Source organism: Triplophysa rosa, linkage group LG20, assembly GCF_024868665.1.
Source record: "Triplophysa rosa linkage group LG20, Trosa_1v2, whole genome shotgun sequence".
Taxonomy (NCBI): domain Eukaryota; kingdom Metazoa; phylum Chordata; class Actinopteri; order Cypriniformes; family Nemacheilidae; genus Triplophysa; species Triplophysa rosa.
The window spans coordinates 9175368-9189263 of record NC_079909.1 but is presented as its reverse complement, the minus strand read 5'-3'; the positions used below and the strand labels follow the sequence as shown (position 1 = coordinate 9189263).

Below are 13896 nucleotides of genomic sequence, written 5' to 3'. Positions count from 1 at the left end.
AAATGATGGTTCGTCCACTTTTAGCCATTTAAGAGCAAATGCATATATTTTGAGATAAATATATCACACATTAAAAAAGGCTAAAAATATTGTGATTTTTAAAATCAAGAGCTATGAATAATTTTAACAACAATTGTTCGTTCAGCAGCCAGACATTGTCTTCCAGATGAAATATTTCATGGGCCCATTTGAAAGGCGTGCCATATGCATGCTTAATGAATCTATATTTCACCTTATGATTCTCTCTCAGGAGTTAAAGGAGGTTGGTCCAACATTAACAATAAATCCTCAGCTAGTGGCAATTAGTGAACCAGCATCTGACAGTCTCTCAACACACACACATACTACACCTGTTCATAATTACTGCCAGTCTGCTTTTTAACTTGTATACCATATTCCTACAAAAGCTTGGCACATAGCTTCTAAAACTATTTAACAATGTCGCTGACCTATACGCAGGATGGAAACGTGTGGATATTATCACATTATCCGAGACCGGCTACACCATGATGTCATTTTTAACACCGTCTGCACCATCGGTCTTATAAACACAGAACGGCATCAATGGGAGGTGCCACATTCCAGCAACGCCCCACAATTAGCAAACAACCGACCCCTCCACGCAAGAGACACGATCATCCTGGCCTCATCTGAGCAGAAAAAGAGCAATTATCTGCCACTTACGGTACGATGCTAAATTACACCCACTTTAACTGGAGATTTGGTGGAGGGCATTTCATGGATCACTGTTACATTTGGATTGTCATGAAAATATGTTGCCCGCTGTTAAAAGGAAGAGTCAGTCACAGATGATATCTCATCAGGGCTGCAGACGTCTCTTCCGCAGCGTCTAGGTGATGTGATTCACGGCGGGATGCGAGAGGGGCCGTCCACGCATCATAAAACCCTAACTCATAAATGATAACCGCCCAAATTATAGATAAGCACGGACATTACTAACCGGGATAATACATCATGGGGTTTGATTGATGGCCTGGAATTTGACCACTGATGAGACGTGGTTGAGAATTACTGTTAGCCGGCTTAGTGACCAGAGGCTGGGGGGCAGTCCTGTCAGTTGATGAATGGCTTGCTGTGATTATACGAAGCATTGCAGTGGAACGGCAGCCCGCCGGCCTGACTTAAAGACTTCAGCTGTGCCAACGCTGAACGAGTGAAATGAAGGGTTTGAGGTGAATTAAAGGTAAGAGGTCAGAGAACAACGAACCGCCTGGACTTAATGAAGGCACAGAAGTCTCAGAGAGAGACAGACGCTGGCATTCTCACCTAAACTGCTTTGGTCTCAGCATGAGACGGCACACCAGCAGTCCGCTCGCTGACTGAATGATAAAAAATGGGTAGTTTTGGCCATGTTGAAACTAAGGGGTTGAAACAATGAGCCCTTATGAAGAGTTAATCCCTGGATTTGCCAAAGCTTACCTGGCTAATGGCATCAAATCTTTTGTTTGAGATTTGTTCAAAGAATTTAGCAAGAAAAGGTTATTTGACGCTTTGTTTCAAGTTACGTCAGTGAAATAATCTATTCTAATAATTTCCACAACTGGTATAAACAATTTCTACAAAATTCATTCCTAAACAACATGTTAAAATAAACAAAATTAAAGATTATTTGAATGATTATTATTTATTAACTTACTATTTATCATTAATAAATATTTGGTATCATTATTTTTTTCTAATTAACAAACATGATGTATTACTAATAAACAAAATCAAAGATCAATTTGATTGAATATTATTTCATTAATAAATTAGTATTATTTTATTAATCATTAATATTGTTGTTTTCATGTATCATTAAATATCATTTAAATTAAATCTGAATTGAAGTGATTATTATTTATTTATTAAATTGTTATTTATACTTATTTGATAAGTCATCAATACATATTAGGTATTATTATTATTATTTTTAATTATTATATTATATTATTTTTATATAACTATAATTTATTATTAATAAACACAATTTAAGTTGAATATGACTGATTATTGCTCCTCACAATTTTTTATTAATCATTATTAATCATTAATAAATATTATGAGTCATTATTTTTCATCTCTTCCCTCATCTAGGTGATGTGATTCATGCGAGAGGGGCCGTACACGCATAATAAAACCCTAACTCATAAATGATAACCGCCAAAATTATAGATAAGCACGGACATTACGAACAGGGATAATACATCATGGGGTTTGATTGATCATGTTGCAGTTCAAAATTCTGGCTAAACAAATCTAAAACTATTTTAACCTAAGGCATTCATTCCTCATGAAGTATAAAAACTCTACTTCATCGTTGAGTTTTGCTAATTTTCAAGAAAAAACTTTTCCTCCCTTTAGCAAATCAGCTAAAAGGAATGTCCTGAACTTTCTGTCGTCCCATGAGGCTGGAGTAAACAGCACAGAGCTCCTTGACCTAAAGGACGACATATCCCTGGTGGAGAACATTCATGACATCGCAACGAGAAATGTCAAGTTAACCAACCCAACATTAAAAATGAAACATATTAACACATGTTTCTTCTCTACATTTTTTCTAAGAGACTTCAACCAAGACACTTCATCTTTGCATGTAACCTGTTGAAGTATGAGGTGTCAGTTATAGATCACATGGCGTTCATTCAAGGCAACGCTCTCCTCTGACCTTATTACTGAAGTGTAGGAAGACGCTACACATACAGTACACGCACGCTCTCATCCTCAGAAACAGCTCATCGCAAACCATTATTATTTCATAATTATCCTTCATTACGTCTACAGTGTCACATCTTCCCAGATTTTCCAGTTTATTAATTTCCGTCCTTCACAGATCCTTCACAGATTAATAAGGCACTCGTTCTGTAGACATAATTAACAATATAAATAACACAAATTAAAATAAACACTTGCGTCAAATATGTGAATATAAATGTTTCGTGATTGGTACTGCTATAGAAAAAAATGATGATTTGAGCTGTGAATCTTCATACAATATGAGTTTAAGAAAACAATATCGGGGTATTGCCAAGAAAACCCTTTTGAGATTTAAACAGATTGGACGATGTTATTGGTAGATAAACAACCATGAAATTCAAGCTCTTCATTCATTAGAGAAACGCTGAGATAACATAATGTATAAATAATCAATAATGTATAGATAATATAATTAAAATGATTATACTGTATAAATATTGTTAATAAAAATAGCTGTCATCTTTTACAATTATTTTCAATTATGATTAAATACTGCTGTTATTTCCCATTTTAAAGTCCTCCACCTGTTCTGAGGCTTATATAGAGTGACAAATGAATTTAGACCTTCGGTTTGTACGCAACAAGGGCACCTTTCAAACTGCACTTTATCTCTGCATTTCAAAGTGAATTTGTGAATGTCTCTGAAGTCTTTAAAATAATGTGCCTTTCCTATGAAAAGCATTCCCAGAGCCCGTGTCGACAGTCACTGCAGACAAACTGATCTTTAATCTAATTTGAGTTGATGAATTAATGTATTGAAAACAAATTGGATCTGCATGCATCAACTGCGAGTTGGAAACACATCGATGAATGGGTTTGCTGAATGGCAATGCGTACAGCACTGAACACTATACAAGTGCATTTCTATCCCATGAGACCCACAATTCAACAAACTTTGTAATTCTGTAAGACACACAGCTCTTTTTAATTGAAAGTGATATAGATATCAAGAAATGTATTCCTTGTTGTTAAATTTTGGACACAGAACCTGTTGTTTAAAAAACGACTGAACTTACCGTAATGACCAGTAGAATCCCTTTGAGGAGCGTCAGCAGTGACGTGATTGGTTGAATGATCGTTTGGGCCAGCAGAATACCTAATGAGAGCGTCCATGTAAAGGCGGGGATCACGTAGACATGACTGCAAAGCAAGAGCAGACAAACAGTCATCTAGTATCCCATTGTTTTAAATTACAGCTTCAGTAACTCCAAATAATGCTAAACACAGCCTTTCGCAATTACAGACTACGGCGAAAGGACATGACAACAACACAATACAATTCAAAAAAGAGTATTCTTTACAATTTCCCTGCAAAACATAGACTTATTCTCTCTAAATCACACCCTGAATGAAGAGAGGCTCATTTCTCCTCTCTAGAGACAACAACGGGGGGCAGGTAATTGTTTTGAAGTGTCTGTCTCTGTCGGATAAAAATGCCATTTGAGCACTCATACAGTAAGCCTCCTTAGTGCTTTCCCTGGCTTTATAGCTAAAGTAGTCTGAGAAGACTAACACTGTCAAATTACATATGCAAAAGCAAAAAAACTCAAGGGTCAGGAACAAACACAATGTGCATTGAGGTCCAAAATCGGAAACTTACGATTTCTTCTACTGAAAGCACATAAAATGATTCAGAGATAAATAGGATTATGTGGTTGTGCACAAAGTCGTCCACGCCAGATTGAAATGAAGTGAAATTGCAATAAATAAGAAAAAAGCACGCTAAAAGCATTTCCACCACTGTACATGTAGTTACAGTACGACAAGATGACTTTTTCACTGACATATACAGTACATAGAAATATTATTACTTTTGTCCAGTTATTTATTTCTGACCTTTACCAAAGTCCGTTTACAGAAGTCATGCCACTCGGCGGCCATGTTTGTAATGCCTCCGGGCAGCTATTTTAGTCAGCATTCTACTTGAATGGGGATATTTGTAAAATCGCTGGCAAAAACCACAATTAATTAACATATTTCCAAACAGCAATTAAACCTGACATTAATTTTTTTCTTAAAGGCAGGATGGGTGATTCTGTCCAGAAACATATTTTTGTCATATTGGTTGGTAATCTCTTTACATCCTGATAGCAATCAAGAAGTATAGTGGTCAAATAATATTTTTATAATTATATATCGTCTGAGAAAGGCGTAGGACCAAAAAACATTCGCCCAATCAAAACGTTCTGGCCGAACGCTGTGACTGGTCATGTGTACATTTTCAGCCAACGTATTTTGCATACCACTGTGCACCCTGTTCACGCAGACATCATACGTCATCAGTGCGCTCACGTCCGCTGTGTCAATGCAGGGAGATGGGACAATCAGCAACAATCAAACTTTCCTGCGGAACCGACAACAAGTAAATCTACAAAACGAAAGTCAGTTTTTAAAAAAGCAGTGACGAAAAAACGTCTGGATCATGAAAGAGGAAAAACTCGAATTAACATCGGTTCAGCTTTTACATGATGGAGACTTTCGTCAGGCTTTCCGTCCGTCTGAAAGACGATACCATGGTTGCTCTCTTTCTTTTGGACAGGTATGTGCATGCTTCGAGAACAATTTAATGGATTTAGTTTGTAATTCGTTATACATGAATGTGTTTGGAGGAGGCGTGGCTTTGGACGGTGAATCGCATAGAGGGTGGGATTATAATTTCAGTGCTAGCAGGCTAAAATTAGCATCTTTCCAAATCAAGCACCTCACCCTTAAAGGTGCAGTTTGTAAAAACTGTTGTCTTCAACTCCACCGCTGATGGCCATCAATCAGACGAGAACGAGAAATCATGTTAGCAGATGAGGTAAAGTTTTATAAATGTTGCGAATATTTGTGGTCCATAAATAAGTGACTGCTCGAAAAAAGCTAGTGGCTTGCTAGACGCTAGACACTACTTCCGCATTTGACCACGACACTGTTGTCATGCGGTTTCTACGTCATGAAAGGCGGTAACAAAGGGGAACGCGGATATGACGCCATTGACAGGCGACTGCACAGCCCCGTGTCACTGTTTAGAATGGTGATTTTCTCACGATTTACAAGTAGTTAGAAACATTAGAGATATTGTAAGTACTCAGCTGAACAAAATATATAACATTAGCTTAGCGGTTTTTGGATATTTTACTGCAAAACTGTTACAAACTGCACCTGAATTTGTGCTAAAATCAGATTTTCAAGGTCGCTTCAGCTGCTGCGCATGCACATAAGTTAGCGACTGTGTGAAGCCCCGCCCCAGAGAATCGTCAGTCTTTACTGATTGCCGATTGGCTGTTTTTACTGTAGGGCGGGACCTCCTGTGCTAGAGCAGCCATATTGAGCGTTGCGTCCCCTCCCTCTTTGTGGTATTGGCTTGTTAATATTTATATCTTTTTAATATCTATAATCTTTGCCTATAATTGTATATTACATGTAGCACTTTTACATTTACACAGATTTCTACAATATTAATCACAAAACGTTTCCAATCTTAAACATTCACATAAGAGCAGATGTTACAAACAACAAACACAATTATATTTATTCTGTTTTCATTACACTTTCTAAACATTCACAGCGCAGACTGTATGTATGTGAACCTTTGGATTTAATGAGTCATTGACCGTCTATTTTGACAGAAATGAATTTACTCCCGTGCTTTGATTCAGTGTGCTGTAGCATGAAACAACTTCTGTTGAGTTTCACCTAGCAGACAGATGGTGTTACATTCTCCTGCGAAGTGTCCCAATATATTTGGGAATTCATTTTTCTGTTGATGATACAGCAGCAAGCTGTACAGGCCCTGAGACACCGAACAGCTCCTCCACCATACATCTGGCATGAGGCTTTGATGTTGGTAGCATTGTTTTATGTGTAGTTTTATCTGTCCACAAAATAATTTGCCAGTAGCATTGGAAAACATCAGGTGCTTATTTTTGAGGGTTTGTTTTGGACAGAAGTGGTTTCCTCCGATGCGTCTTCCCTTGAACGCTGTTCTGCATATCGCAGACGCATCAGCATGCATTAGAAAAAATTCTTTAGCCGACTCTCCAGGATTCTCCTTAACATCTTTCAGCATTCTGCAATGTGGCCCTGCAGTCATCTTTGCAGGATGTCTTTTCCTAAACAAGTCTAGCCTTTCTCCATTTATAGACAATTTGTCTTACTGTGAACTAACATCAAAAGCTTATACAGATACTTTTATAATCTTTCCAGCATCATGCAAGTCAACAATTCCAGACTCATGTTAGCTTTATTATGCTTGGTCATGTTTTTTAGACCTCGCACTGTGAATGCTATCCTACTAATCCACACATTTTTTCTTGCAACTATGTTTGTGGAGCGAGGTCATTTTTTTACTGTCACAAAGCAAACTTATTTATGAACTCAATTCAGCAAGACGACCATTTCCAACAGATAAATATGGGATTTTATAATGGATTAAGAGAACTGCGAACACTCTACCGGGGCTGAAATAACCTATTGATTTGTGCTCAGCTGCTCGCAGGTTCACTTTACATTCACTGTCTCTCTCTGCTACCTGGGTGGGTTTTCTGAAAGGCCTCTGTCTATGATGGGCTCTTAATGAAGCATTCAACCACCGATATGGTCCAGGCTGCCTTGAGTGGTTAATTTTCAGGTTAAGTATTTACTGGGGTGTTGCAAAATAAATTACCTTTGTGGCCATAAGTGCAATTACAAAGAAATTCTGCAGGGAAAAATAGTACAATACGCAAGACCCTCTGGGTTTTCGTTGCTGATCAACATCTATTCTTATATCATTTTATATGCTTATATTATTTTGTGAAATACATGTGGGGATGCAGGGATTTAATTAAAAAAAAATGACGTATTATGATAGCAATCATACCAGAAATGTAAAATTACAAAGGTCTTATTTTTTCTAAAAGATGGAGGGGCATAATTTGCATGAATCCTTTATATTATATATTATTTATACTGCTAAAACAGACAATGCATGGGATAAACAATGCTTCCCTTCAGATTCGGTGGACTGGCTTCACAGATTCACATTTCCTTCATGTATCTCTGTTTGTCTGAGGTAAACACCTTAAGTCTTTAGAGACCTGAATCCAATCTAGAATAGCAATAAGAGAGAACGTCCGTATTGATGAGTGCTAGCCTTGAGTTAACTCCACAGGTTGTTAAACAACAGCTACAAAAGAATATACTTCAGGAAAACCTATCAATACAACAGTAAATAGTATACAACTGCACATACATTTATAATGCATCTGACATTTGGTACTGTCCTCTGATGTTAAATGATAATCTAAAACTCTCCACTCTCTCAACTAGCTGACCAAACTTATTTTCATCAGTCAGTCATCTTTGCAACTCATGGCTCTCTGAACATCACAATAAAAGGATCGAATGACGAATCAATACACTTCATCTCTAAATTCTCTGATCAACATGTTTACTTGTGGGTTTGGCATTGATGCGTCCCTCAAGGATAGTGGGAATGGTTTCACATTACGGTGTGGGTCTTATTGCGAAGAATAGGGTAAATGTATGCTAGAGAGAAACAGACAGCAAAACAGGAAAAGTGGGTTAGGAAGAGAGAGATGGAGTGAAGGTTTTCTCTACCAGATGGAGGTATTGACAGCACACATTTGTCTGTAACATCCTACCTCCTGTTTGTTTGAATGCCCACTGTGCCACTCTGACATCACAACAGTATAAAATGATTTCTTACACAATGAGATACTAAATAAATCTTTATCTCTGAAAACCTACAAAAGCTGCTTGTCATATTGTGGAGACGGTTTCAAAGCAACAAAATAAACAAACGTTACTGCGCATGCACGCTTTTGTGGCCCAAACTTACATTTACGCATTTGGCAGACACTTATGCATAATACTGTACATTTGTTTCTGACCATGTGCAATCCCTGGTATCGTACCCATGACCTTGGCATTGCTAGTGCCATGCTCTTACCACTGAGCTACAGGAAAACTGACTCAATTTCCAGTACACATTCGCAAAGAATAGAGTCCCAGCAGATTATTTCTGATGAAAAGCAAGATAAATCACAAGTAACTGACATTAGCTAGCAAATTAAAAGTGTCAAGCCAGTATTATTTTGGGTTACCAGTAGAAAAAAACGTTACGTGGCTAAACTACTGTATAATGCGACAAAGTTACACGACCCATTCAACAAATTGTTTATAAAATACAATTACTATACAATAAAATTCAACAAATTGTTTATTTAATACAATTATTATACAATAAATAAATATTTATATACATTAAATAAAATATAAATAGTTAAATTATTAGCCACTAGCCAGACCGATCAACAAACACAGACCGGAAGTTAACTTTGGGCCATGCGCATGTGTCCAATGAAAGCGTCTACATTGTTATATTAGTATTCTATAAATATCAACCACAATTAAATGATAATTAAACTTGAGAACTCATAAAAAATTGTGTTAGACTGGTTTTGGAAACTGATCAAAAATATCCATATCACAATCAGGGATGTGTTTCCTAAAAGCATCGTTAGGCAGGTTCCATGGTCGCAGGTTCCATCGTACCTTCATAGTTTATTGATTCAAGCGTTTCCACTTCAATACTGTTTAAAAAGCATCCCAGGGTGAGATCTCACGAAGCTGTTTAATAAAATACCAAGAAAACGTTTCTACAAATGGTAGATAAAGGGTGGTTAAGCTGAAAATGCTAAAACATGACACATTTTGAGTGTGGTTGCACGGAAAACACACCAGTCTAATGCGGCCACATGCTCTTGGAATTATTAGAAACCTGAGTTTCTCAGGTAAAAATTGCACATGGATGCCCTCTGATGTCATGGTTACCACTGGGAAGTTGGGAAATAATTTTGATACCCAAATTCCTGAGATGGACGGGACTTAAACCTTAAATATGGCGGAGAAGGAGTTCTGCTGTGGCAGGCATGCCTTATTATTTTCCACAACAGCTTCATTCCCTTGTCTTGTCGTTAAATTAGTACATATTTACATATACAGTATAAACAATCATTTGAAGCATATTGTATTGTTTTTTCTTGAAATGTATTGTATTGTTTTATACACAGCGAAAATGTAGAGTATTTCACCAATCTTCCAGAAAAGTCAGCAAGCTGCATTAAAATTATACAGTTGGATGTACTGTATGGTTGAAAACTATTACCAACATTTCCCAAGACACGTCCAAGTATGAATCGGGCATCCTCGATTCTGTCTGACAACAAAGCACCTGAACACAACAAGCTCATAATCATGACTTCAGAAGTGGAAATGATCAAATTTCCGAAAGCACGGGAAGGCAGCATAATTCTTTAAAATCTTCCTCTGGGTGTTCATGATAAAGTCATACAACAACATGACAGTGAGTACAGATTTTTCACTCTTCCCTCAAGCATTCATTAAATAATCTAATGAACTCACCCAACTAACTTCAGTTGTCAATATAAACTCTCATCCCATGATTCCTTTTAGAAAATTCACCTTAAGCACCATCACTGTGAAGACATTTTTTTACCTGATGATAATCTTCTTTCTCAAAGCACCAATAGGTAATTTAACTTTAATACGGTGATTCATAATTTACGTCTGGAGTATTGAAAGCACTGTGTTTAAAAATATACAAGATAAATTGATTTCCTTCCTTTGCATAATGCACTGAATGATAATCCTTTTTCCAGCTGAAGTTGTCTCGAGTGGGTGTTTTTGAAGGGCAGTGGTGTGTTTTAATTAAAATGAAAAACTGTCAGGTTAAGAGGATCAACCTCAAGGGCGAAAAAATACCAAAAGGGTTTAGATACAAGGATCATGTCGGTATAGTGAATTTACATGGTCTGTATGCTTAGTTTCAAGCACTGTTTTGAATGTTTCTCTCATTATTTCTAAAAGGGGTCATATCATATTTTAAATTAAATGATCTGTTTTCCCTGTGGCCCACTTGTAGTCACAGTTTCAGTTTACATTACCATTTTCCACTTCTTCTCTGACCCTGATCTATCTCTGATCTTTTTGCTGCCGTGCCTTTAAAATATACACAAAAACCCTTATGCAAAACAAGAGATATTGTTTTAAGAGCACTATGTATGACGGATATGTAAATGTCGGTGGCCTTACGTTGTGTGCGTTTCTGATTTAAGTTAAATTAGTTTTTGTAACTTTTCAATTAAGTCTTGTTAGGCTGTGGAGGACGTTTTGAACCCTTTCAAAAGATTAAGCAAAATCTAATTTCTCAGGATACGACCTGAAAAAAATCCATCAAAACAAAATGAAACATTAGAAATCAAAAAGTACAACTTGCTGGATAGAAAAATGTAGCAAAAAACTGGAGCAGGTTGTAATTATAGCCATTCCCTAATTGAATTATGACACCGTATGTTGCGCTTGGAGAGGATCCCTGTCTGCTTATTCAATTTTTCATATTTACTTCCCGTTCCTTCAACTGAATGCTAATGAAAACATGAGCCCTCTTAACAGTTTTAAAGGCAAACTGCAGAACAATCGTTTCCACAATTAAAAAAAAGTGCCAAAAGAAGGCACGGTTTATACTGCAAAAGTGTGATTCGATTAGGAATTTGATCATCATAAAATCTAAGTTACACGAGGAGAGGGACCGTGTTTACAGTGAATCCAAATGGTAATTAATTTACAGACCCCAAACCCCACAGTGTAGCTATAAACTGTTTAAATAGTCAAATAGAGTGTGATAAATAGATTTTTACCACATTTTCATCAGTTCAGCACACCATTTGCATTAAATTTAGCCTCAGCACAAAAGCTCTTACTTGCAGCTATTCAAACATCAGCTAAACAGCATCACACCGCTTACACATGGAGCGATAACATTGTAACCTGTTAATACGTGCACCAAAATAAAAATTCACCGTTTTTGAGCTTTTCATGTGCGGTGCAAAACAGGCCTTACTCAATGACTTCCCAGACATCAAAAGTTGTTCTGATTTGTCCTCTCACAAAACATCACAGAGGGAAAAAATGTGCCTGTGTTTTTGGAGCGAAGTATTTGGAGATCAAACACCCCACAGGCACAATGTAATGAGAGAATTTTCCAGCCCGACTGCATTTATAAGCATTCCTCAAACCGAGGCGATGCCTTGACAGACAAGCAGAGAGTTCAGAGCTGGGTTTAAAATTAAACATCCAGAGAATAAACAATGTGATTGACTGCCTGTCATTCGCTGTGATAACTGAAGATACAACAAGTATTGCTATAAATTACAAACCGACACCCCATAGCTTGAAGAAATATACTGTACATCAGGAACCATGCATTTATTTCAACAACATTTTGTCTTTTGCAAAAACATGAGAAATTTCTATGCAGGCATGTGCTAAAAATTATATTTAGTACCAATCAACAAATGTCTTTTCACTCTTTAAAAAAGTGCTACAAAAATGGCCACAAAAATATCAAAGAGACTTGACTTTTTATATTTATGAATTTGTCAGACACTTTTATCCAAAGAGACAGTTTACTTTAGTAAAACTTGTATTGGTAGCCTATGTGTGATGCAATTGATTCCAATAGAGTTTAATGTTAACTAGCATGTTGCAAGCTAACGCTGTGATACTTTAATAAAAAATATAGAGTCTTTATTTTTTTATTAAAGTATCACAGCGCTAACTTAGCAAAATTGTCTATATTAGTATATATTAGTATATATTTTATATTGTCTATAATATATATTAATAGATATTATATAGATATTATATATCTTTTTCAAAAGTTTCTGTCATCAAACCAAAATTTCTGTAAAAGTATACTGTATTTATAAAAGAGATTTCTCTCTTATCCAACATTCTAGATTGTCATAGTTTGCACACAACGCATTTTGGGATTGCCATCACCACCACCACCACCACCACAAAGCATACACGTGACACTAAAATGAGGCATCATACAAGGCAACATAATCAAGAAGCCTATTTTTCGGAGCACCATTTGTTGTGACTGTGCCTGTGCTTTGACGCCTAAAAATCAGCATCTGCAGGAAGCTCACCAGCTTTACTAATTCATGATCTGATACATTAAACATTTCACCCCGTGACAACCAACTCACCTGGTATGAAAAAGTGCTGCGTAGGCCTCACTTCCTGCCAAGACGTAACTGATCCCGATAGACACACTGTTGGAGACACATTCATTATCAGCACTCATTACAGTAATGACTGTCACATCACCTTCTTTTCATGAGAAACAGTCGCAGGGGGAATCAAGCAGGATGTCCTAATGCGTAAACTCAACATTGGCCAAAGTTGGATTTTTTGTTTTTAGCTCAAAAGACACGTCAAAGACTATCATCACTAATTCACGTTATATCAATAAAGGCAAGTTTGAGAATGAGAATGAAAGTGAGACCTTGACTCGAATCTGTGGTACTTGACTGGTTAGAGAACAGGATCCGCATGGAAGCACATTGATCGAGTGCTAAGCCTTTTGAACACAATGATGAGTAAATCGATTGTATATGTGTTAGCCAAACCTGTCTAAATGCTGATAACCAGATGCTTTCCATTTAATCGCATGATCAGGCATGCAGCAAAAAATGATGTCCTGTAAAACTATCAAAGGTTTTTCTCTGTAATGGACATTAATGCACTTACAGTAAAGTCTTGCTTTATTCTTACTCTCAAAGTCAAATGCAAACAAAACACATTGCATCTGAGCCCTCTATTATTTTGGGATGCCATATTTAGTTTTCTGATAATGTCCATAAAGGACACAGGTGCACCAGTCATAATCCCAACGAGGGTAGAACAAATCATTTTAGCTTGAATCTATCAAAGAAATCAATTTATGCCTGGTAAAACTTATTTTAAAATCAAGAACACCACAAAAACTGGAAACGCCAGGAAAAAAGCTGAAGAATAACTGTGTAACACAGAGAAGGTAATTCTGTAATGTCAGGTGATTAATAACCCCACATTTAAAGACGAACAGATGGACGGCCATATTGGCGACCTGTACAAATTGCAATTCACCATTATTTCATTATTCTGCAATATCATTCCAAAAGGTAAAACTGTTCTTAGGGCAATACTGACATTTCACACATAAATAACGCTGCATTTAGTGACAGTCTGGAGAGCACAGCAGGAATTAAAAACCTACTTAACGCTCATATTCAGAGGTGTTTG

At 36.8% G+C, this 13896-nt stretch overlaps 1 protein-coding gene across 2 annotated transcripts in view; it reads right to left on the bottom strand.

Annotated features, from left to right (window-relative positions):
• Positions 1-13896, bottom strand: part of si:ch211-51h4.2 (uncharacterized) — a 104651-nt gene that overhangs the window by 58037 nt on the left and 32718 nt on the right. Inside the window, exons 7-8 of one of the 2 annotated variants that reach the window (XM_057362859.1) lie at positions 12819-12884; positions 3774-3897 (exon numbers count right to left, since the gene is read on the bottom strand). In XM_057362859.1, the coding sequence (XP_057218842.1) occupies positions 3774-3897; positions 12819-12884 (190 nt within the window). The remainder of the gene's footprint in view (positions 1-3773; positions 3898-12818; positions 12885-13896) is intronic. The other variant, XM_057362860.1, reaches the window with a different exon arrangement.